The 22429-nt window shown below is 38.8% G+C and overlaps 1 protein-coding gene across 7 annotated transcripts in view; it reads right to left on the bottom strand.

Moving 5' to 3' along the window:
• The window catches only part of TRIM24 (tripartite motif containing 24), a 172895-nt gene that overhangs the window by 35928 nt on the left and 114538 nt on the right, over nt 1-22429 (bottom strand). For all 7 annotated transcript variants that reach the window (XM_069003209.1, XM_069003205.1, XM_069003206.1 and 4 more), the window contains one exon: nt 662-780. In XM_069003209.1, the coding sequence (XP_068859310.1) occupies nt 662-780 (119 nt within the window). The remainder of the gene's footprint in view (nt 1-661; nt 781-22429) is intronic.

The raw sequence follows: 22429 nt of genomic DNA, 5'->3' as shown, positions 1-22429 counted from the left end.
GAGATTGCTAAATTGTCCTACACAGATGTGATTATTCATTTGGTATTGCTTCCACACTAGCTAGTACTTGCCTCCTGAAAAAAGCATCATGAGAAAAAACCACCCCAGATTATTATTATTATTCCAGATAAGGAGCTTTTATGATAGCTATTACTTGACTGCAAAAAGAAGAAAAGGCAGTCTATGTAAGAAAACAGACAAGAAACCCCTACAATATACCATCTTCCCCAATTAGCATTTTGAGCCTCTCCCTTGGCAACAGGACTCCAGCTGTTTAGTGCCATGTTTTGTCAGTAATGTGATAAAGTCCAGTTAGATCTCCTGATATAATGTTATTCAATTCTCTGCTTCAAAGAGTGCTTCAACACCCTGTCCAAAATACAGAAATTCCCATTCTAATGCCTATTCCTTACTTCTATCTTTTGCTATTAAGATGCAAGTTTATATCGACAATTAAAGATAGTTTAGGGTAAGAGAACCACCTTCTTCACATGCATTTTCATCCATTTTAACTGATTTTCTAGAGTAGCTACCTCATGTGATGTCTAAGTACTTGAAGTTCTGTCTGCATATAAACAGCAAAAAGGCCACACAGCAAGAAGCCAAGGATATGCACATGCATCCAAAAGGTGTTAACTTGATTACATGTTAATGCACTTACCTGATTTGATTTCTCTACTGTGCTACTGGGAACCTCTGTGGTATCCTTCACAAAAAAGTTATCTATGATGTGTCTCTCTGCACATTCCTGACCACAAATTGGACAGCGGATAACACCGACTGGGGGGAAAAAAAAATATCTGATTATGCTTGTACAAACTAAGATATATTAAACAACTTCAAAGAGAGCTTGCAAGGATAAATACTTTTGAAAGGATGTTTTAATACTTCCTGTCAATAAGGTGTAAGCAAAAGAAAGCAAATTCTCTTTTATCACTGAAGTAACATTTACCTGTTCTTCCCTGATGACATATTCTATCAGCCAAGGTCAAACACTTTCTTGTTTCAATGCCATAAAGAATTTGCCTTAATTTAATAAAAAAATTAATCCTTTCCCTCTAAAGGGAATGTATTCCCATCGACAATTTGTTGGTTTAGAATGGATTAAAGTAAACACTCATTAGCATGGAATATTAATTAGCGACACCGGGTGGTATTACATACACACACATACATACACGCCAGCAGCGTGACAGGACTGACCTTCATCCGTGTCATACAAGAAACAGAAATGTAGTACATTTGCTGACTTCGGCGGGGGAAGGCATGCAGACAATCAGTGTGATTGATAAAGCAAGCTTCGTTTATTGGCAATACAGAGGCACTTACATAGTGTGACAGTACATGCTTATCAGTTCTTTAATTGGTTTAAACTTACGAAAGCGCATTCTTCTACATAATTGGGTTAGATAAAAGACTACATTTGGCAAGCTTCTATTATTTATGTTTTGACTTGAGAGATTAAAGATCTTCCTCCCTTCTCATGGTCAGTACATTTTATCAGCACAGCACTGTACCTCCTAAAAACTCCCTTTTGGTTCTCAGGCCTGTTTCTCACACAGGCATTTTCTCATGGAGGCTTTTTCTCATGCAGGCCTTTGCTTGCAGGCCTGTGCTTGTACAGTTCTTTTATTGATCTGGTTTTATCAATGATCCATGTCCCTGATCCTCTAACCATTCTCCAACATACATTCAAAATTAATGAGGTGAGTTGTAGAGAGGAAGAATGGACCTGTATTAATATCATGACTACCTTCACATTAAGCAAGGAAAAGCAAGAAGAATGAGGAATAAATAAGCGAGGTTCTCTCCCTCTTCTCCTCTGCAAGACACAATGGGGTACACAATTCTAAGATGGCAACAGACTTAGGTTCCAGGCTGAAGAAAAAGCTGTGAACTAGTAAGACAAAGGGTTAAACAGTTAGTTCTCTCAACAGAATGAAAAGGACAAAGTAAAGTTCAAAACTTGGAGTTGAGCTGTGAGTAGAGTAGGTTGAAATGGAAAAGATCTATATAAACATTTTAGAGAAGACATCTTTTCTAGCTGCAGAAAATACAAATATCTTATTAGCACTGAGGCTTGTTTTTAATATCCAGGAAATATCTCTAAAATGCTAGGCACTGACATCTTGCTTGAAGAAAATTACCATAGTCATTACAACCAGAAAAGGAAGGAATTGAAACTAAGTTAGGTTGAAATAATCACTTATGACATGGAAATCACAGGCAAAAAGCCTACAGTAGAACAGTCATGCTAGTCCACACTGAGATAGATTCTAGACCTTCAGCTGCTATTTGAGAGGAGACATAGATTTAGGGCCCTAAAAAAGATCAGAGGCACTGTTTAACCCAATGACTTCAACACCAGTATATAACTCACCACTTGCATATTTAATTGAACCAGTGTGGGCTTAAACCTGTTCCTGTTTCATTTTCACAATAAAATATAGAAGCACAGAAACTAGTTAATATTTCACTTTCTGCAGAAGAACTTAATTCCTTACTCTAAGTGCTTCATACAAGATTTAGGTAACTTTTTCATACGATTCTTCCAACAGATGCTCAAGATTTAACTGGCAACTCAGTAAAAGCGTGCTCTAATAAAAATCCACCCGTTTTCCTAAAGCAATTCTTCATTCTGGAAAATCAGCAAGCAGTTTTTCACTTGTTATGAAAGCATTTCACTTTGATCTGAACAGCTATGATGTTAAGCCTGATTTTACTCTAAGTGCCACTTTACCAGTCTGCATTTCAATACACATTTGTGCAGCTTCCTTTCATATACAAATTCCCTATTTTGGCTACAATTTTTATAATATTTTTTATACCATCATCTGCAAGGATAATTGAGAAATCCAATTCTGGTAAGTCAAATAGTTAGTAGAACTGCAAGTACTGAATTTCTCCTTTAATTAAGCAAATCAATTTACCACAGTCCAGAGTGAACACATCTCCTAATACTCAAGCCACACACTTGCCAAAAAAGACTATTTTTTACATTTTTCAACAGCACCAATTACAAACCACCCTCACTCTGTTCCCTCACTACTCATTCTTGACTCTGACAAAGCACAGTGCTCTGGGTTGATACTGAAATCAGCTAGGGAGGAAACTTTCTAACACAATTTGAAGTATTAAAAAGGAGGCATTCTTTATTGCAGTGCAGCAGACACCCAGAGGATATTTCCTCTAATCTGATGTGTCACAAAACTTTACAACAAGATATTTATTCCATCATGATCATTTATATTGATTACAATGTACTTCCTGCCTAATAAACATCACGTTTCATAGAACTAATTTGCATGCATCCACCTCTTACTAGAAGTCCTTTCATTGTCCTAGAGGGTTGTCCTAAGGGGTCTTAGGTGGTCGTACTCACAGAGTACCCCCAATGCTACAGATGACCTTTCCTTGAACTTCTCTCAAGGCATGCACTGTTGCCTCTTGTTACATACATAACTGCCACAAACCCCCCTATATTCCTCATTATCTGTTTATCCACTGGTTCCAGCTACACTGAGCATCCCGTGTGTCATATGCATTCTTTTACCTACTTCTTTAAAACACACTGTTCCCTTATTTGGGCAAGTAAGGCATCATTGTGTTCTGTTCCTTTTATCAAGCTCAATACGGGTATCTGAGTCAGTCTTTGCATGCGTTTGGAAGATGGGTATAGACACAGAATGAGACTGGCAAACCAATTCAGACACAGATGTATTTTTCCTGCTCTCTCAAGCTTCACTTTCATCCCCTGTTCTGCTTCACTGACCAAATGCACTACTTGACTACACTGAAGCAACATGAGAAGCAGCACAAGGATGGGAAGAGGACAACACCACCACTGAAGATTGAACCTGGAACCACTGAACCAGATCAGCAGCATTAACCAGGGTTTCTAAGTCAGCTTGAATTGAGAACATGGACGACAAGGAAGGGGAGGTGGAAATTAGGAAATGTACTAACATAAACCAAATGCTTCATGTGCCTTTTCACCACGAGAATATTGCCAACTACCTGCTCAAGAAATCACTTAGAATTTCTAGTGTGAGATGGAAGAAGGAAAAAAAAGGAAAACTGCCTACTGTCAAAATCTTCATGAATTTTCTTTTCTAGAATTCCTTATGCTGTCTAGCTTTATGTCAGGGGTTTCTTCTGCCACGGTGTGAGGGTAAACTTGCATTTGTTATAATCCTTAAGTGATGACTCTACACAAATCAGTTTTAACCCCTAAGGTTTAGTCAACCTTAGGATGGTGAATTTAAGCAAAAGATCTCAAGTATCAGGGTTTATACTCCTCAAAGTAATTCTATAAGATTCTTATTTCTTTTTAATGGAGCAAGCGCAGGTGGCTGAAAACATATTACTTAAATTGGGAGGTGTTTCATAATCATCATCATGATAATTGTGAGAATAGTAAGTGAGCAGATCGCACATTTTTATCTGCTCTTTTGTTCCAGGTGTAAGGAGTTAAAGAACACAGTTGCCTGTCCCAAACATTGTTACACCCACATGATTTACCAAAATATCGATCTAGTATCAATATCCAACTGAGATGGACAAAAACTCTCTAACAGTTTAAAGTTAGAAAGTGCATGTTTTTTTGGCGCCAGGCAGTGCGTGGGATAGCTCCCTAAGACCCAGGGCCCCAATACAAGCAAACACAAAGCTTTTTATTTCCAAATATTATGAATATCCAAAATACAAATGCATATTCATAACATTAACACCTCCCATTCTCCGCTTCATATGGAAATGAGCTTAAATGTCATTAAGCATGCATAGTGTGTGTTCTGAATTGGGTTGGTGGTCTTGAATTGGGTCAGTGGTCCCAAAAGAAATGAAGTAACTCATCTTCCTCAGTTTGACCTTTTTGCCTTTCTGAACTTTAACAATCCTAATTACTTTAGTGACCTCTAAGTTTCCTCTTGCATGACTTTTGAACGGGTTCCCACCAAGGCAGGAAACTGGTAATTGTCCTTGTTCCCTACACCAACTTATCAATGTTTCTATTCCTCGTTCTAAGCATAGCTAAGCAAACATGCAAATGACAGATCATCTGTTATTTGGTAATCAGTTACGAACATCTTAAAACCCATTTCAGGTCCAGCTCTCTTAACTATTTTAATTAACTCTAGCTGGGCCCAAATTCCTTCCTATTCTAACTAATTTCAATACAGCTAGCCTATAACTAAAATCTTTATGTTTCTTCTAAATCTATGTTTCACACAGAAGGACTTTGCCATGAGATAAGCACAGAATGGAGTGACAGTATAGCGCTATCTCCAGGCCTGGCAGAGGTGAGACCTGGTTAGCTCATTCTGGGTAATGCATCCAGACAAACACTCCCACTGTGGAAAACTGTGGAAAGAAGCAACTGCTCACATGCATATGACTGGTCAAACAAAGATCATCCTAAGTTATGGGACAGCCAAAATCGGCAACCACCACCAACCACTGAAGCTGCCTGAAACTGCCTCCCTGTATACCTGGAACTTGAACTGTAAAATAAGCCAACACAGCAGGAACTGGAGATAAGATAAAGGAGGTACTATTGTCTGAGCGTTATCTCAGATCTAGGGGGAGGTTAACAAAGCTGGGGGAGAAGAATGTAACACTGATAATGGACACAATTGCAGAATTTATGGGGCACAAGGAAAGCCAGCTCAGCAACTGTGCTGAAATCAGCTCGGACTTGGTAAAAGGTAATTCCGGCAGGGGGAGATCACGACCACCAACTCAAGAAACCCACCAACTCAAACAAAGAGGAAGACTGAGCACAAGGACTAATTAGCATTAGAAGCAAGGGCATCAACTAACCAACAGAGTAACAGAACTGTGTACCCAATGAGCAGTAATTAACTTCTTTGTTAAAATGTATGAATAGGGAAAAGACCTCAAGATTCCTGCTACTGAGAAGCCCAGAGTGAAGAAGGATCAAAAGGACACCACTGGATCCACAGGTGGTGACTATCTTCTACCTGATCTCTTTCTGCTCTCTTTTCCATTTCTTTCCAGCTTTCTCCCAGACATTCCATGTTAAATAAAATCCATATTATTGACTTCAGTGTATGATTTTGTTTGAACCTTAATTTGGGCAGGGGGACATCTCAATAGTTGGATCTTAGCACCAGGAGCATTGTTTTTTCAGCTGTAAAGAGAGATGCATCAATAGCACGTGGCTCTTGAGTAGGAGGAGTAAAGGAGAAGACCTCCACCCTTCTTAGCAGCATTCTTACAAAACCCAAGCAGTCGTGGAATCTCACATTCAGATTTTGCTTGAAGCAGGCCAGGACACCACACTGCTAACAAAAGTAACAATGCTGGCTCCCTTGCTCATTCATTTCTATCCCATGACAACAGAAAGATTTATGCTGCCATGCAGGGAACTAGATTAGGGACTGCAGTATGGATTCAGTGAGGCTGTGCCAGGAGAGAAAAAGTGCTCCCCCTCACTGGCTGCAGGCTCATAACATGTGCACCTCTTTCATGAAATGCTGGGCTGCATTTTAGGTAGGAAAAATCATGGCCCACTCTTAGTTTCCTTCACAAGTTACGTGCTGCATCCACAAGGGCATCTCAAGCCATTCAGCAGAATGGATTTATAGCTTATACAGTATTATTTCCAACTCAAATCTCAGTTTCCTGGGAGTACATCCAAGACTACTGAAGCATCCTGAGACACCAGGAGGAGACTGCTCTGGTTTGCCCCCATTTTGGCTCATTTTTGTCTTCACTGTTGTGAACAGGTTTCAGAGCCAATTTAATAAAGCCACTGGATGATCATTTGTAGAGCCAAGAGGGTATTTTTATTTGTAGATGCAAAGTGCCTTACTAAAAAAGGAGGACTTAATAGTTCCCTGTCTACAGATCAAATCAAGTCAAAAAACCCACTAGTTTTCTGAAAGAGAGCTCTTTTTATTAAATAGAGTGCTCAGAAGCAACTGGCAATTTTACCTGCAACGACACAGTCATTACAGAATAAATAATTAGGGTTTCGTACAGCAATCTTTCCCAGTTTTACAGATGTTTTGCTTGAGATTCTAACTGTACAGATTTCAGAACAAAAAATATTAACAGCAAGTTACACACGCAGTTAAAATGTTTAAAACATGGGCACACTAGTTAAAACTAATAAAAGGTACGTCAGATTGAAGGCAGCACCAGCTATAAGATTTTTAACATAACTACACAGAAAATTAGGGTGTTTCAACTGTGAGCTACAGATTCTTTTCTCCTTTTGCTCTTTCTATAGATACCACTTGCAAGCCTTTTCATTAAAATGCATGGGTTTGAGGGTAAGCTGGTTATATTTACACAGGTCATGTTTCCCAGTTAAGAACAAACACTTAGAAAACTTAATTTGAGAGGCAGTATCATATGCAATAACGTCTGAATCAATTTTTAAAATAATTACTGCTTTCCTCTTGCTTCTCATTAAGCCACTACTGGTGCTGCAAAATTGGCAACTTCTTCAAACCAGTTTGTTCCAGAAAAAGCTGCTCCCATCTAGTTGTGACAGCCTGCTGCTGCTAGTAGAGGGGAGATAGGTTAAACCAATAAGCAGGCACATCTCAAGGGAAAACTGGCAACTACTGCCAAGATATAAACATTCCAACCAACCACCAATCTAGCAAAAAGTTTATTAAAATTATAATTAATTAGCTGTTAATTAAAATTATTTAAAATCCTTTAAAATGCAAATAAATGAAAACCAGACAAAGACTATTAGCTGTAATCCCCCCTCTGGAAGAGTGTTACAGGCCAGTTTTTATGCTGCAGTACATTGACTTTTCTTGGAAAGCACTGCAGCGCTGAATTAAAATATTTCAGCTGCTCTGTGAAATGGTTCATTGTTTTTGCTATACGTGCCCAATCTTCAAACATTTTAGATAGCGTGTATTAAGACTTCAAAACTGTAAATTTTCTAGGATTGACTCTCTGGACACTTCTGAATACCTTCGGAAATTCTGATGGGAGAGTTTACATTCACGTCCGAAGCCGTCCAATGCGTTTTCTTCAACAACACAATTACAAGAAGTGTCATAGTGTTAACAAAAGGAAACACTGTTATTGTGGGATAGACAATGTTTAAGTACAAGATGATGAACAAAAAGTCTCACTGTCTTGCAATGAACGTGCTTAAACCATGATGCAGAAGCTGCCAACAATTAAGCCAATTGTCACTGCTGACTGTGATGAGCATTTCTTTCATCAAAATTAAAATGCATTCTTTCAAGTCCTGAAATTGTCAAGTATTTCCAAATGGTATGTAATGAATTCAGACATACAACATGCAAGGATTTTTAAGATTCTGTGATATTCTTGCATCATTTTCTCTGATCAGCCAAATATTTAATTTTGAAATAACATTTTGAAAGTGGGCTGTCTAGATTTATACATTCTACTGAAATACCATTTTGCAGACACTCTAAGATCTTGCCAACAGTGCTCAAGTCCTTTGTATCCATGTGTTTCTGGAACAAGGAAATTAGTACCTTTCTCCATAAATAGCAGCATGTTAACATGTTATTACTAATTATTAAAAAAAAGATGACTGGGATAAAAAAATTCTGTTGCTAGAATCTCTGGTATGAAGATGGACCCTGCCTTAGAGCACAACACAGCTAATAATAATTTCTTTGTAGCACTACATTTCATACCCTGGTCTTCATCTTTTAGAGTTCTTATCTACCACCAGCTGTTAGTTCAGTAGTTGCAGTACAATGCATCTATTCCCAGAAATCATAGTTATAAAACCAGCAGGTTAGCAGAGTATCATTTGGACAGTTAGAGCCAGTCACACCCTGAAGAACCAAGCCCTTCTTAGGCACTGAAAGAGTTGGTCCTTCTTAATTCTTTGTTGAAAGGATGAAAACTATACTCCAACATGTGACACCCTTGAGTGTTTTGCCCACTTCTTCTGTTTAGCCCCAGCTACCTTAATGATCCCATCAACACTGAGTAGATGTGAAGGTAAAAAAAGCCTCAAAAAATAACTTCTAAGAATCTGGATCATATTAAGGGAACCAAGTTAGAAGCAGCAGTGGGAACACCAGTACGTAACAGGCTTTAGTCAGAGCATTTCAGTATAAATGTCATCCAAACAGGAATGATAACACAATTCAAGACCTTTGACTAGCTCTCCTTCGAGTGCTCAGATGCATCCTCACAACCTGTTCCTTCACAAGTCTCCTTCCATTCTCAATATGTTCACCACTCAGTAACTGGAAACTACCCATGAGACTTGGCAAACAACCCTCTTGGCCCTCATTTTTCCAGCCATTTGCCTCAGGGGAGCAATTAAGGTGCCTAAATAGACATACCTAATTTGAGGATAATATCCTGCTTGGCTTCCAGCTACTATTCCAGAAGGAAATAGGGCTCCTGTGGATTGTACAGTACACCTACCAGCCCTTTTCAAAAGATTACAGGCATCCCAAAAATTCAGAAATGGCAGAAAATATTCTAGTTCAGACAGCTGAATTTCAACTTACCTGCCTACTCTATGCCATGTATTTTTGATGTTGTGATTTTAAATTCCTGTTGGAAAATACCATTGAGGCACAGAGATCTTTGCACCCAAACAAACTGCAGTCTGTAGCTCCACAGAAAAACGTGGTTTAAATCGCTAAAGTGTCAATATTCAAAGCCATCAACTTGTTAACTACACTGTTCACTGCATCTGTCCATATTCTGCTATAGGGATATTTATTTTGAGGTTATCCTCAAGGACAGAGTTCAGAAGTCATCAATACCTCTATTATGTTTCCTTCAAACTATCTCAAAATACAGATTACAGTGATGCAAAAATATAATGGAAAACTCCATCAACTTTATCTGTAAAATATATGTGTAGGGAATGGATGTTCAAAAGTACATAGAAATAATGTGCTGATTTAAAATAATAGGCTCTGCCTTTGTTTAAGTTTTGTTTGGTGAGAGGGTGGAGAGAGAAAAAAGGGCTGATTGTTTCTAAGAAGGGATTTTTTACTAATTAATGTCTCTTCAACATATTCTTCAATAACAGTATGGTAATAGCACATTTACCATCCAAGTATACTGCCCAACACTTCAATCCCCAACAGCAAGAAGGAGGAATTTATGTATTAATCAATAAATTCTGAACATTTTAAATCTGTGCTGCAATTAAATGTTATATAACAAATACTTTAACCTGGCAGTATTTTTAAATTTTCTAGATTTATTTTTTTAAAGCTTGCTCTTGACAGGGACAGAGACAATGAAAAGTAAAAAAAAAAAAAAAAAAATTGATGAAAATTCCCACTCTAATAAGAGAAAACAATAAAGATACCCATTTCCTGCAGTTTACATCAGGTAAGTCTGAGTGCTCTGCAAGACACTATTAATGGAATAAAAAAGTAAGGCTCCAAGCCATTTAATTTAAGTAATACAACCCAAGACTCCCAAATCCAGTCTATTCTGACTTCTTGTTATATTTAAAAGCTATTCAACAATAAAGCTTGTCACAGGCAGGATTTTTGCATCTATGAAAAAGCAACTCTCAATGGCAGCACAAAACTAATACTGATTTATTATGCTGACTCCATAGAGCAAAATTTTGCACCTGAAAGATGGATAAAGTTTCTTTGCAGTGTTGCCAAGTTTTAGCACCTTCCGTGGGATTCACCTAAATGTTACACGAAGTTCCCTTCATAGTCATTGCAGACCTAGGTAATAGTTAGGTCATGAGTGGTCTCATTGTTAAAGCAGATGTTTACACTTGGTCAGATGAATCACACCTTAAAAACATCCACTTCTTTCCAGTAACTACACTAATATGCTTATCCACTATTGGGCATCCACTTCAATTGCAAGAATTCTTCCGATATTCTAAAACCAGTCATTAAGAGAGGAGAATATCCTCCAAATACCCCTGCAAGTTACAGGGATTGCTCTTTTGGGTGTAGATGCTCAGGAATAAAAAGCCAGCTCACTTTATAGTCTTCTCTTACATATGCCCAGTATCCCACAGCACCACTGTAAGGGTTCAAAAAGCAAGGTGCCCAGCTTTTTCCAGTTCCCACACAGCTTTAAGACTACCAAGCAATATATGCATTGTGAGATTCACACATGGTTATGCAGCCTTCAAGAACCAGCATTAATTAAGAAGCAGTGTTATCTTCTCAACTGACACTGCATTAATATGAAAATTACTGAATGTAACTAATAAAACATACTCCTTCTGGGTTGAAGAGATGCACTAATTGATCAAATAAGAACAACAGGGATTTCTAACAGCTGCCCTACAGCTTTCAGAAAACAGCAGGTTACAGAGCCAGCAGTGATACTACTTATGTTCCCATGGTGTATCTCCTTCTGTTGCTGTAATCTGCAGTAGATAACTGAACCATGAGCCAGACCCTGTTGGCTGATGTGAATGAACATCCACATCCACTGCAGAAATCTAATCTTCCTATGGTTTCCTCCATTTTCTCAGAACTAAAGAAGAGCTTCTTCAAAGGCACTTTCCCAGCATGACCCTCTCGGTACTAAGAATAAAGCTTAAGAAAATTCATCTTCTACCAAAACTAGTCTTCTTAAGTGCCATTTATTTACCTTCTGTCCTTTAGACTCACTCAATCTTTTTCCACCTTCTTCCTTTGAGGTACCACACTGCCTCAAAGGATTGATAATGAAGTTCTGAAAATATTACACTTAGCATCCAATACCGGTTTGGGAACGAACTAGGACTGCACTTCTATTCCTGCTTTATTTTTAAGGAATATTCACAAGGGTTCCACCATGACATTGTGGTTCTTAGTCTAGTTGTCTGGCATAATGACAAATGAAAAGCAAAAACAAACAGCCACAACTTTAAGCCAGAACAACAGCGATTCTGGCAAAAGTTTGGAGTCAGACATCCTGCAGCTCACAACACCTACACTATACTCTCAAAAATTTATATCAGTTGAAAGACAGCCAAAGAAACCATATTAAATCTGACCTCATCTCAGTGAAACTGGGAGCAGGGAAAAAGAAAAAAAAACCACACAATACATACAATCAGATTGGAACAGAATACAATAATGCTGTTGCTAAATGGACTTTTAAAGGATGCAAGATTAGCATTTAGCTTCTTAAAGAATCCAGACTACATTCAGCTCTTGCACAAAGGGTGGAATGCAGCAAAGAGGACTGTCAGCTGAATCCATTTGGGATATCCATATATATATACATGTATATATATATGCAACTTTATATATAAAGTCATCTTCATTTTGCCAAAACAGCTTCCAGATTCATTATTTTGAAGTGAGATCTTTCGCCCTGTTGAGTGTCAATGGCTGTGATAATCTAAAAGACACAAACTACCACAAACCATGGCTTTGCTTCTAACTTGTATCTAGTCCAGCTATAAGGCCATTTCTGAAAAGCAAAAGGCAACAGAGTCCTGTCTCCCTGCACAATCCATCAAGATGCACACAATTTTACCTATGGTGCCAGTGCCAACAGTATGTATCAAATAGTTATTTACTTAGTGATAAAAGCAATACTTGCAAGTCATTCTTATGGTACAGATAGGAGTCATGACAAACAAGATAAAACCAGGGTTTTTTGTTTTGTTTCATTTTTTGTTTAAACTTCACTGCTAGATCTGGGAAGACAACAGGTCCTCTCACATGTTCCACTCCAGAAACTTCTGAACTCTTACACAACACTGGACTCTGCCTTTGCTATGAAGCAGAAAATAAACATTCTATTTAACAACTTGGAGTGCAATATTTGAAGAAAGAGCTGCTAGTAGCTCTGGACTCCCGTTCAGATAAACTATCTGAACACCACCTATGTTTATCCAAGGAAAGAATTCTATGTGTCTGTTTTGAGGTAATACTTACTCAGACAACACTTAACACATGAACTCTGAACACATGAACACGTTGGAGTTTCTTGCATAGAGAAGGGACTGAGGAAAAGTTTAGAACCTCTCAGAGGAGATAAAGTTCCTTTAACAGATGATTAAACTAAATCTAAATACTCTAAATTCAGTGATTTCCAAGATATGCTAGCCAGTGGGTTATACCTTCACAGTCCCTTCTCCCTACTCCCAATGGGAAGAGAAAACTGAACAACTGAAGGCCAAGTAGTCTGTAGTTGGTTAAGTTCAACAAACAGTCCATAGGTTAAAACAAGTGAGAACAATAGCTGCTTATGTGCGATGGAAGGCCCCCAAACAAGACAAAAGCAAGTAAGGAACAGAACTATTGAGTGCTGAAAGCAAGAAAAGGTAGGAATCTGCAAACACCCGAAAGAGATAAATCTAATCCAGAGGTATGATACCCCCAGGGTTTCAAAGTTCCCAGACATTTAGCCATTACTGAGGCCCTGTTATGGGACACTACTCATCATTACATAGCTCTACATTCATTCAACAAAGCTTGTCTGCTAAACAGATTGTCTTTATCTCAGTTTATAACTGATGAGTTGCCTGCTACCTTAATTTAGCACTTTGGGGCTGTGATACAGAAATCAGCCAGATAGAAACTTTCTAACAAGAGTTTTGAGTATTAGAAAGCAAGCACTCTTTATTGCAGTGCACTGGTCACTTGAAGGATCCTTCCTCTAACCAAGTGCCCTGAGCATCAGGTAAACAGAGTTTTTCATCATACACACTGATGACATACTCATTAGCTATCCCCCCTTACCTGATGCATACATATTACTTTATTTGACATAGTCATACTCCTTATCAGGAGTCCTTACATGGTTCTTTGGGGGTCTTCTTCAGTGGTCTTCAATGTCCAGTGTCCTTTTCAGGTGGCTGTTCCTCAACCCCCACTTTTGAGTAAGCACAATATCATTGTTTTCTATAACTTCTGCTTTGTCAGCCTTGCAGAGCTGAGCTGGCATCCTACTTGCCTTTTGCATGACTTCTGTTTGCCTAAGTTACATTCTTTATCCATTTCTCCAAAGCTGTGCTGTTCTGTTCTACTGTCTTCAGACTAAAATGATGTTCTGTTCTACTGTCAGCTGGGCAATGCTAGGAATTTCAACTTTTACTTGAAAACTGTTAAAACAATAGTTACAAGTCACAGAAGGTTCTCCAAAGACAAGGATGATTCAAAGCTACTACCCCTTCTCCTTAAACCAATTGATGAGGAAAGCATGTAATTTACACTCCTACATCATTTCAGCAACTAGTTTACTCATTTTACAGCAGAGACCAGGTTAGAAAAAAATAAGTATTTCAATCCACACTTTTGCTGTTCAGGACAATTTTGCATACTGCTTATTTCTAGTAACAGACTTGTTGGTGCTGGGCTGTTTTATCAAGGCACTGCACCTAGCACTTAAAATTAGAACCTCGCTCCCACTTTAAATGTCTCATTCTCCAGTCCCAGCAGTGCTGCAGCTCTCTCCCTCTTTCTTTCCACCTACTCATTCCCTGTGCAGCTGCCAGCATTCCCTCCCCTAAGAGCATCAGTGTTACAAGTACCCTGACATAGCAGGTTCAGCAGCAACTGCCTAAGCACAATATGAACTTGTGTGAGGGCTGGATTATAGCATTAGGTCAACAAACTTCAGCTCCACACATCCTTGACCACGCTCAGACTCTACAGCACATGCCTAGAAATTAATGAAGCTGATCAAGTAAGTTTTATTAAATGCCTTCTGACCTCAAGCAGATATCCTAGAAAATACAGGGGGTTTTCTAAGTCAACATGTGTGTGAAAATAGTCCCATTTCTTTTTTACATGCTAAAATACAGACAGATGTGTCAGCTCATTGGGAAAATTATACAGCCACTTTTCAAATTAGGCAATCACTTTAGTTCAAAGGGTATTTGCACTACAGTCTTGTTTTATTCAAATTGGACTATAGTCACTTGAGGGACTACAGTTGAAAGGGGAACTCTCCATTTTAATAGAAAGTTGCCTGTGGCAACTTCGTTATTAATCAGAAGCAGAAATCTTTCTACATTCAGAAGGCAAATGGCTTAGCTCCCCTGTCCATGTATTCCCTCTTACGGAGGATTTAGCACTAGAGTTGCAGATTTCTTTTTTGAAATGAGTACGTCTCCATGACCCAAATCCATGTTACAAACAAGGACCCTCAAAACCCATGAGTGCAGTTCAAAGAGCTGAGCCTTGCTTACTGTCATCCTTTTTCCCACAGCCCACTGATAAACTTCAAATATAACTAGAAAGCTTGTTCAACATCAGTCCTCTATCATGTTAGTAATGTATGTAAGGTAATATGCAATTTTCTCCCACATAAAAGCTTCAACTAAGCATTTACTTAAATCACTGGAGAGACGGTATCAAGTAATTAGGGACATTCCTTGGCTCAACCTTCAGTTTCTTAGCTGATTTTACAAGACTGTTTCCTATTAAAAATGGTGTCATTTTCTTACTTCACACAACTGTTTCATGCTTTCTTTGATGGTAAACATTTTTGGTTTTATACATACTCTCTGGCCAGTAGGTAAAAAAGTAGATAATTTGGTCAGTCCAATTATGGCACTGATGCCTTCAAAGCATATTTGAACTGCAAGTACATACTTTAAACACTACACAACTCCATAGCTACCTAATTGCTGAGGTAAATTATAAAAGCATCACTGGAATTTTTCTATGAAAAGAATTTTTCTGTGACCTTTAAATTTGCCAAAGAAAAAAAGAATGCTTCATAAAACTGTTACAGCACATAAAAGTTAAATAAAAATTACTAAGTCCAATAGAAGATTTTGATACTATTTAACAGTTCAGAGGGATCATCTACACTGGCCCACAAGCCACACTTCAAGCCATATGCACCTGAAGAACCCAGCCTGACCAGTGTGTTATGGAGGCCAGATACCCATCTTCAGCCCATGGAGAATCCTGTGCTGGAGCAGGTGGATGCCTGAAGGAGGCTGTGACCCCATGGGAAACCCATGCTGGAGCAGGCTCCTGGCAGGACCTGTGGATCTATGGAGAGAGAAGCCCACACTGGAGCAGGCTTGCTGGCAGGACTTGGGATCCCATGGGGGACCCACACTGGAGCAGTCTGTTCCTGAAGGGTTGCACCCTTGGAAATGACCCATGCTGAAGCAGTGTGCAAACAACTGCAGCCTGTGGGAAGGATTCACACTGGAAAAGTTCATGGAAGGCTGTCTCCTGTCAGAGGGACCCCACACTGGAGCAGCAGAAACACCATGTGACAAACTGATCACAACCCCCATTCCTGTCTTCCTGCACCACTGAGGGGGCAGGAGGTAGTGAATTGAGCATAAAGTTAAGCCTGGGAATGAGGGAGGGGTGGGGGAAAGGTTTTTTTAAGTTTGCTTTTTCTTCTCATCATCCTACTCAGATTATGATTGGTCATAAATTCAATTAATTTCCCCAAACTAAGTCTGTTTTGCCCATGATGATAATTGCTGAGTGATTCCCCCATCCTTATCTTAACCCACGAGCCTTTTCTTATATTTTCTCTCCCATTTCCAGTTGCAAAATGGAATGACAGAGCAGCTTTGGTGGGAATCTGGCATCCATCCCAGGTCAAACCACTGCACTACTGTATTAAAGTATTTCATCTTACTGCAAAAACCTTTTAAAAGTCTAAATTTCCAATTTCAGAAATAATGGATTTTTTAATCTAGTCAGTTACTCATCCTGAAATACAGTCCTATTTAGAATTCACCTTAAGTTCCTTTTGGTTTTCCCCTGACTTGTTTTTAGATTAGATACAACAGGCAAAATACCAGCTTTACCGTTACTGGGAAATTCCACTAAATAATATGGAAATTCCTCCTACAGCATCTGAAACACACACAATACTGGCATAAAGATTTTCCTGTACAAAAGACAAGTTTCTTTAACAACGCTACAGTTGGAATCAAGAGTTTCAACAAAATTTCTTTCTCAAATTTAACAAACTGCATGAGGTCACTTTGTAGTACACACGGAATTCAGCAGACCAACCTAAAAGCCTGCTGCATAACTGAGTAGTTCTTCAGGACATTCCTCCTAGGAATGAGCTAGCCCACAAAGAATACACTCGTTCTTCCACTTGCCTCTTCATGAACATATACACCACTATTTTCCCTTGCTCTTCAGACAAGACATTTTCTTAAGAGATTGCTCTATTATAAGCATTAAAACAACCCAACACACTTTCAATTGGACATAGACCTGAGAATTTTTAATACATTAATATATATTTGCTTTCCTCATGATCCTTTCACCTTATGATCTAGGATTCTTTTCCCCTGCTAAAAGTACTAATTGCTTACCAGAGACATTATTAAGCTGATTTTGTATCGAAATAGACTTAGGTTGGCCTCTGAGGATAGAAATCTTTGTCTGAAAAGAAGTTTCACACAATGATACAGCTATTTTGATAACTTGTACAGCTTAATTTCTGTAAGGCTTCCAATTGGAATGAGCTTGGCAACTGCAGTTGTTTTAACACTCATCTGATGTTCCTGATGGCTTCAGCTTTTCAATCTCCCACTTTCTATGAGTGAAAGAAGCAAGAACATAAATGCATCCAAATTACCCTGGAAACACTATTCTGCATATATACCTAAGATAACAAACATCTCTTACATACTTATATTAATCATATATCGGAGCAAGCATGATTCAAGCTTATTTCTACAACATGCAGTTGTCTACCTTAATAAAGGCTGCATAGGCAGGCCTCCAGATTTTTATGGAATTCCTGGTAAAAAATAAAGCAGAAATTCTTGGCAAATATATCCCTACTTCAAATTACACTTGTACAGTAAGTATCATCCCATTGTACATCTCTCGAGAGCATACTTTTCTCTAAAAGAAGGGTATTATAACTAGAAAAGTTAGAACTTTCTCTAGGTAGTTCATTCATTAGTATTTTAAGCTTTTACTAGCTTAGTGACTTTTTAGCCAAGAGATTTGTGTGTTACAGGCTATCAACACAGTAATATTGTATTTCACCTGTAACAATGCTAAATGCATCTCACATATGCAATCTCTGGGGCTCTGGGAATTTTCAATTCAAAATAAGCACAAAACCATAACTAGAAACTAGAACGTGAAAATGTTTCATCCAAAACATGATGTTTTGTTTCATCTAAAACATGAAGACTAGACAGGTCTTTCCTATACATATTCCTATAACAAACATTAGTACTCCCACATCTCCTTATGCTGAAGGTTAATTCACTTCTTGATGCACTACAGCAGAAACAACATGATCCTTGTGAAAAGGATGCATAGATGTTTGTGAAAGTGTGAGTGTATAGCCATACAACTAAAACATGGGCTCTTTGTAATTGCAAAGATGGAAAGAATTCACTTTAAGCAAGTGGGAATATCAAGGATGAAATGAAAATAATCATTTGTAGCAGCAGATGTAGAAAAATAATCTTAAGTCTTCTTAGACTACCAAGGCGTGGAAGAAAAATTGTACTTCACCATAAAAACCTCAAATTAAGCTATTATATCCTTCAAACTAACTAATAAGGATCCCAATCACTTCCCAACTGAAAGAGGAAAGTAACAAAAGAGACAAGTAACAGAATTTAAGTTGATGTCAAAAGCTGTATTTTCAAGGTCAAATGAAGTGGTAAAAGTCCAGATACAAAGATCAGATGAGAATCTGAAAGAATTTGAAGCTATCTCTAAAAGGACTGACTGTGGGACATAAAAAACCAGATGTCATCCACATATGTGAGGGGATGCCAAGGGTAAGGTCTTCATTCCATCATTAGAGAACTTTAAACTGTATTGCTAAGCAAGTATTTCTGGGGAGTAATGACCTGAAACATAAACATCTCTGAAATCCTTGTTTAGTAAGTCTGAAGTATTATTCCTTACTTAACAGCATGTATTGAGCATATTTGAAATGTTAGTCTAAGAATTTAGATCAGGGGATTGTCCAAACATTATAAGCTTCTAACAGCTTCATGTAAGTTTGCTTACTAGCAGCTCTGCTACAGAGGAGTTACAGAAAAAAAATGTTTCCCTCTACTGTTTTGGCATTGACCCCAGCAAGATTTTGTGATGATACCTGCATAAAACTTTGCTATGCAGCTCCATTCACAAGTATTTCCCCGCACCACTTCCAAGTCTATTTTGTGTACAGATTTATGATAAAAAACAAACAAGGATACTTGCAACTTAAAAAGTTTTGAAAAGGAATAGAATCTCAATCTCTAACTTTGCAGCTTTCATGTACCTGCTTCACATTTGAAAATTCCAGAAGAGTACCATGAGGGTCTCCACAGTACAGACACTACCCTTTAAGTACAGGCTACTACTCACTCACTGAAGTGCACCTTAGACAAAATTTGGGCAAATGGCAGACTTCTAATAACAGCCTTTTTTTGTATGCATCAGTTGTAACTCACACAACTGGATAGTAAAGAATGGCCATTTGAGAAACAAAAAGAAAACCCCCATGAACTTAGCCAAATAGTTAGTAGAGGTGTCTGTAGGTACTTGCTCACGAGTGGGTGTCACATTTACAGAGCTGCTCTTGCAGCACTCCCTGAAGTTCATAATGTTCTGTCTGACAACACATTTTTGGCAATGCAACAGCAAAATTACCACCTATAGCAAATAAGCTGCCACTGGACATTCGGAAAGCAAGCAGTGAACTCTCCAATGCTAAAATCACTGGTGTCTGACACACTGATGATTCTTCAACGCCTCCAACTTCAGGAACGGTACAGAAATCAGAAACTCCAGGTTTTCTTTTCTATAGAACCTATTCTTCTTCAAAACTGGGTGCACATGGCAGCATACAATATATCCATGCCAACTGGCCTTTCCACCAGTTTGCCTTTGCAGGAGGAATACTGGCTAACACTCATCACATGAAACTCCTCTGCATGTCTTGCCACTTGTCTGCTGATTATCCATGCTGAATCTTGTATTCAAGTGAGCAGCTCCAGAATTCTTAATTCACTCTACATCTTTAAGCTTGAAGTCTTTTCTTTCACAGCTCCCTAATTAGTTGTTAGAATCTTTACATAAAGAGAGCCAACATTTTCCCAAATAAATTTGTCTGTATGTTGAAAGTTGAAGGCACACTTTATTCTACTAAACTGAACAAATGTTTCTTCTTGGAAACAGTTTGATGAAGACAAAAAGTATCTCCAGATTATACTTTAAACTCTACCTCTTTAGCTACCTGTTTCTCAACTAATTTCAGTACTGATAGAACACTCAAGCCTGGTTTGGTGAAGCACTTTTCAAATCACATCCTCTCTTTTGTTCAAGACAGACTCCATCTACCAATCTTTCTTCAAGCTTCTTTTTGTGCAGCATCTTAGCGCTCAGCACACACGCATAAGCAGTCTGCCTGCTTATCTCTCAGGACATTTTCCTAGTTTGCAATTTGATTGTGTTCCTTCCTTAGAACACTCCTTCCAGTGCAGACAGCTTCCTTGCTGTTCATTTCTTCAGTTTAGTCACAGTAATTTCATAATTTACATCATAAGAGTTATTTGTTATCCAACTTTCTAAGTTTATACTCCTCAGTTTATTTCTTCATGTCATTTCTCATAAGCATTTTGCACAACATATTACCAGAAGAGGTGACAGTTTTGCACTGCTTTGTCCTTCCATGTTGTGAGATTTTAAGAACTCCTCCAACTGTAACAAATTTCCTCTATATAATCAGTTTTAGACAATAACAGGTGAGTTTTTTTCCCAATCCTAACTTCAAGTTCACAGCTTTTTTTGTACCAGTTGGAAAACAGAAAGTAGACAATGCATATCACCAGGTTCGGCCACAGCTAGCTAATATACAGTCCCTGTCACTTTAACCAGGGCAAACACATGACAAGAAAAAATATTAAAAATGTCCCATTGGACAATGAACTGTAGTATGGAAGCATAAGTCAACAGGGTAAAAATAATTATCACCAAAAGTGCAGTATGTGTAGAATGAGGAGGAGTATGTAGTGTGAAAGTCATTCATACAGAACCAACTCACAATCAAAAGGAGGGAATAGAGCTACAAGTTTACTGTTGCTATGATTCATTATCAAGCAGATGTTTGAACAGCACTAATCTTTTCATTCTTATGATACATCTCATTCCTCATTCAGCTACAGATCCCTATTTCTGCTATATTTATATGGAGCAGCTGGGAATGGACCTGAGCTGTTCATGACCTCAAATCTCAGACGACAATGATGATGATATCACCTCTTAAACTATGTTGTGAACTCCAGAGCTTGTATCTATGCCCTCTTTTCTATTTCCAAGTATCTAATCTCGAAATACCTCATCATAATGCAGAGTCTGTGTTTTTCTGTTCCTCCCATGCAGAATTTCCCATTTCTACTCATAGACATATGAGCAATAACATGTTGTGAATCAACCAAGCTTAAGTATATAGGCTTTAGGTCTCACAGATTTTCCCATTCTGTAACTTTTGGTTAGGCAGCCTGACTATGACATACATTACATGCTTAAAGACGGAATGAATATACTAACACTGACATCCACACAGATGAAGAGGCTCAGCATACCCTGTTAACATACTTGGGACTTTCTCAGATATTCTGAAGCAAATCTCTAACTGTCCCAAATATTCCTTTCTCTCAAGAGGGCGTTTCCGTTACGAATTGCTGCAAACACTTTGCATATTCAAGTTGTAATCTTTTGGTCAGAACTCTGGCAGTGCGATGAAATTTTCCTAGATACACTTAAAGGACTTAAGAACGGTCAACCTGGAGCTACTACTTTTCCCTTGAGCCCCCACTACACATCCCAGTGAGAACAACCTCCTCTATTACCTATGGATTAGCTCATTCCATCACACTTCCTCTTTTCTATTCAAGTTTTTCTAAGACCTTGATCAGCTTCCACTACAGGATGAGTGTTCGCACTTTTTTCTAAGATAAAATTGCCTTTAACAAAACTAAGTGATCCATTAGACCTAGCCTAAGAGGGCTAGGGGAAAAAAAAAATCAAAAACATTAGGAAAGTAGTTTCAAACTGGAGGAGCTTATTCCACATCTTCTACAGCGATCTGTACTTTTCAAATACACTGACACAGGCTACTATGTCAGTATAGGAGCTTAACAAAACTTCCTCGTGGCATTCTCCCTTCGGCAAGGCAATTAGCAAGTAAGTGGTGCATGAATGCATTAGCAGAGCCATCCAGGCTGCCCATCGCGCGGACAAGTGTTGTTATTATTGCTCGGCCGCCCCGGTCCCCGCCCAGGCGCGGGATCGCTCCCGGCCGAGCGCCGCGCACGGCGGATGACACCTGCAGGACTCCCCTCCGGCCGCGCTCCACACTCCAAACGTCACTCAAAAAAAGCCTGTTTTCTCGCTACGTTTTTGTGCCCTGTTATCAGCCCGTGTTCAGGTTTTCCGCCGGCCAGGGGCCAAAGCCTCCCGGCTCCCTCGAGAAGGGCTGCCCGGCCCCGCACACACGGCCCGGCGCGGGGAGCGGGGTCCGGCTCTCACCGCGCCTCTCCATC

The sequence above is a fragment of the Aphelocoma coerulescens genome, chromosome 1A (assembly GCF_041296385.1).
Source record: "Aphelocoma coerulescens isolate FSJ_1873_10779 chromosome 1A, UR_Acoe_1.0, whole genome shotgun sequence".
Lineage (NCBI taxonomy): Eukaryota > Metazoa > Chordata > Aves > Passeriformes > Corvidae > Aphelocoma > Aphelocoma coerulescens.
The sequence above is the reverse complement of the archived record's forward strand: the minus strand, read 5'-3'. Positions and strand labels throughout refer to the sequence as shown.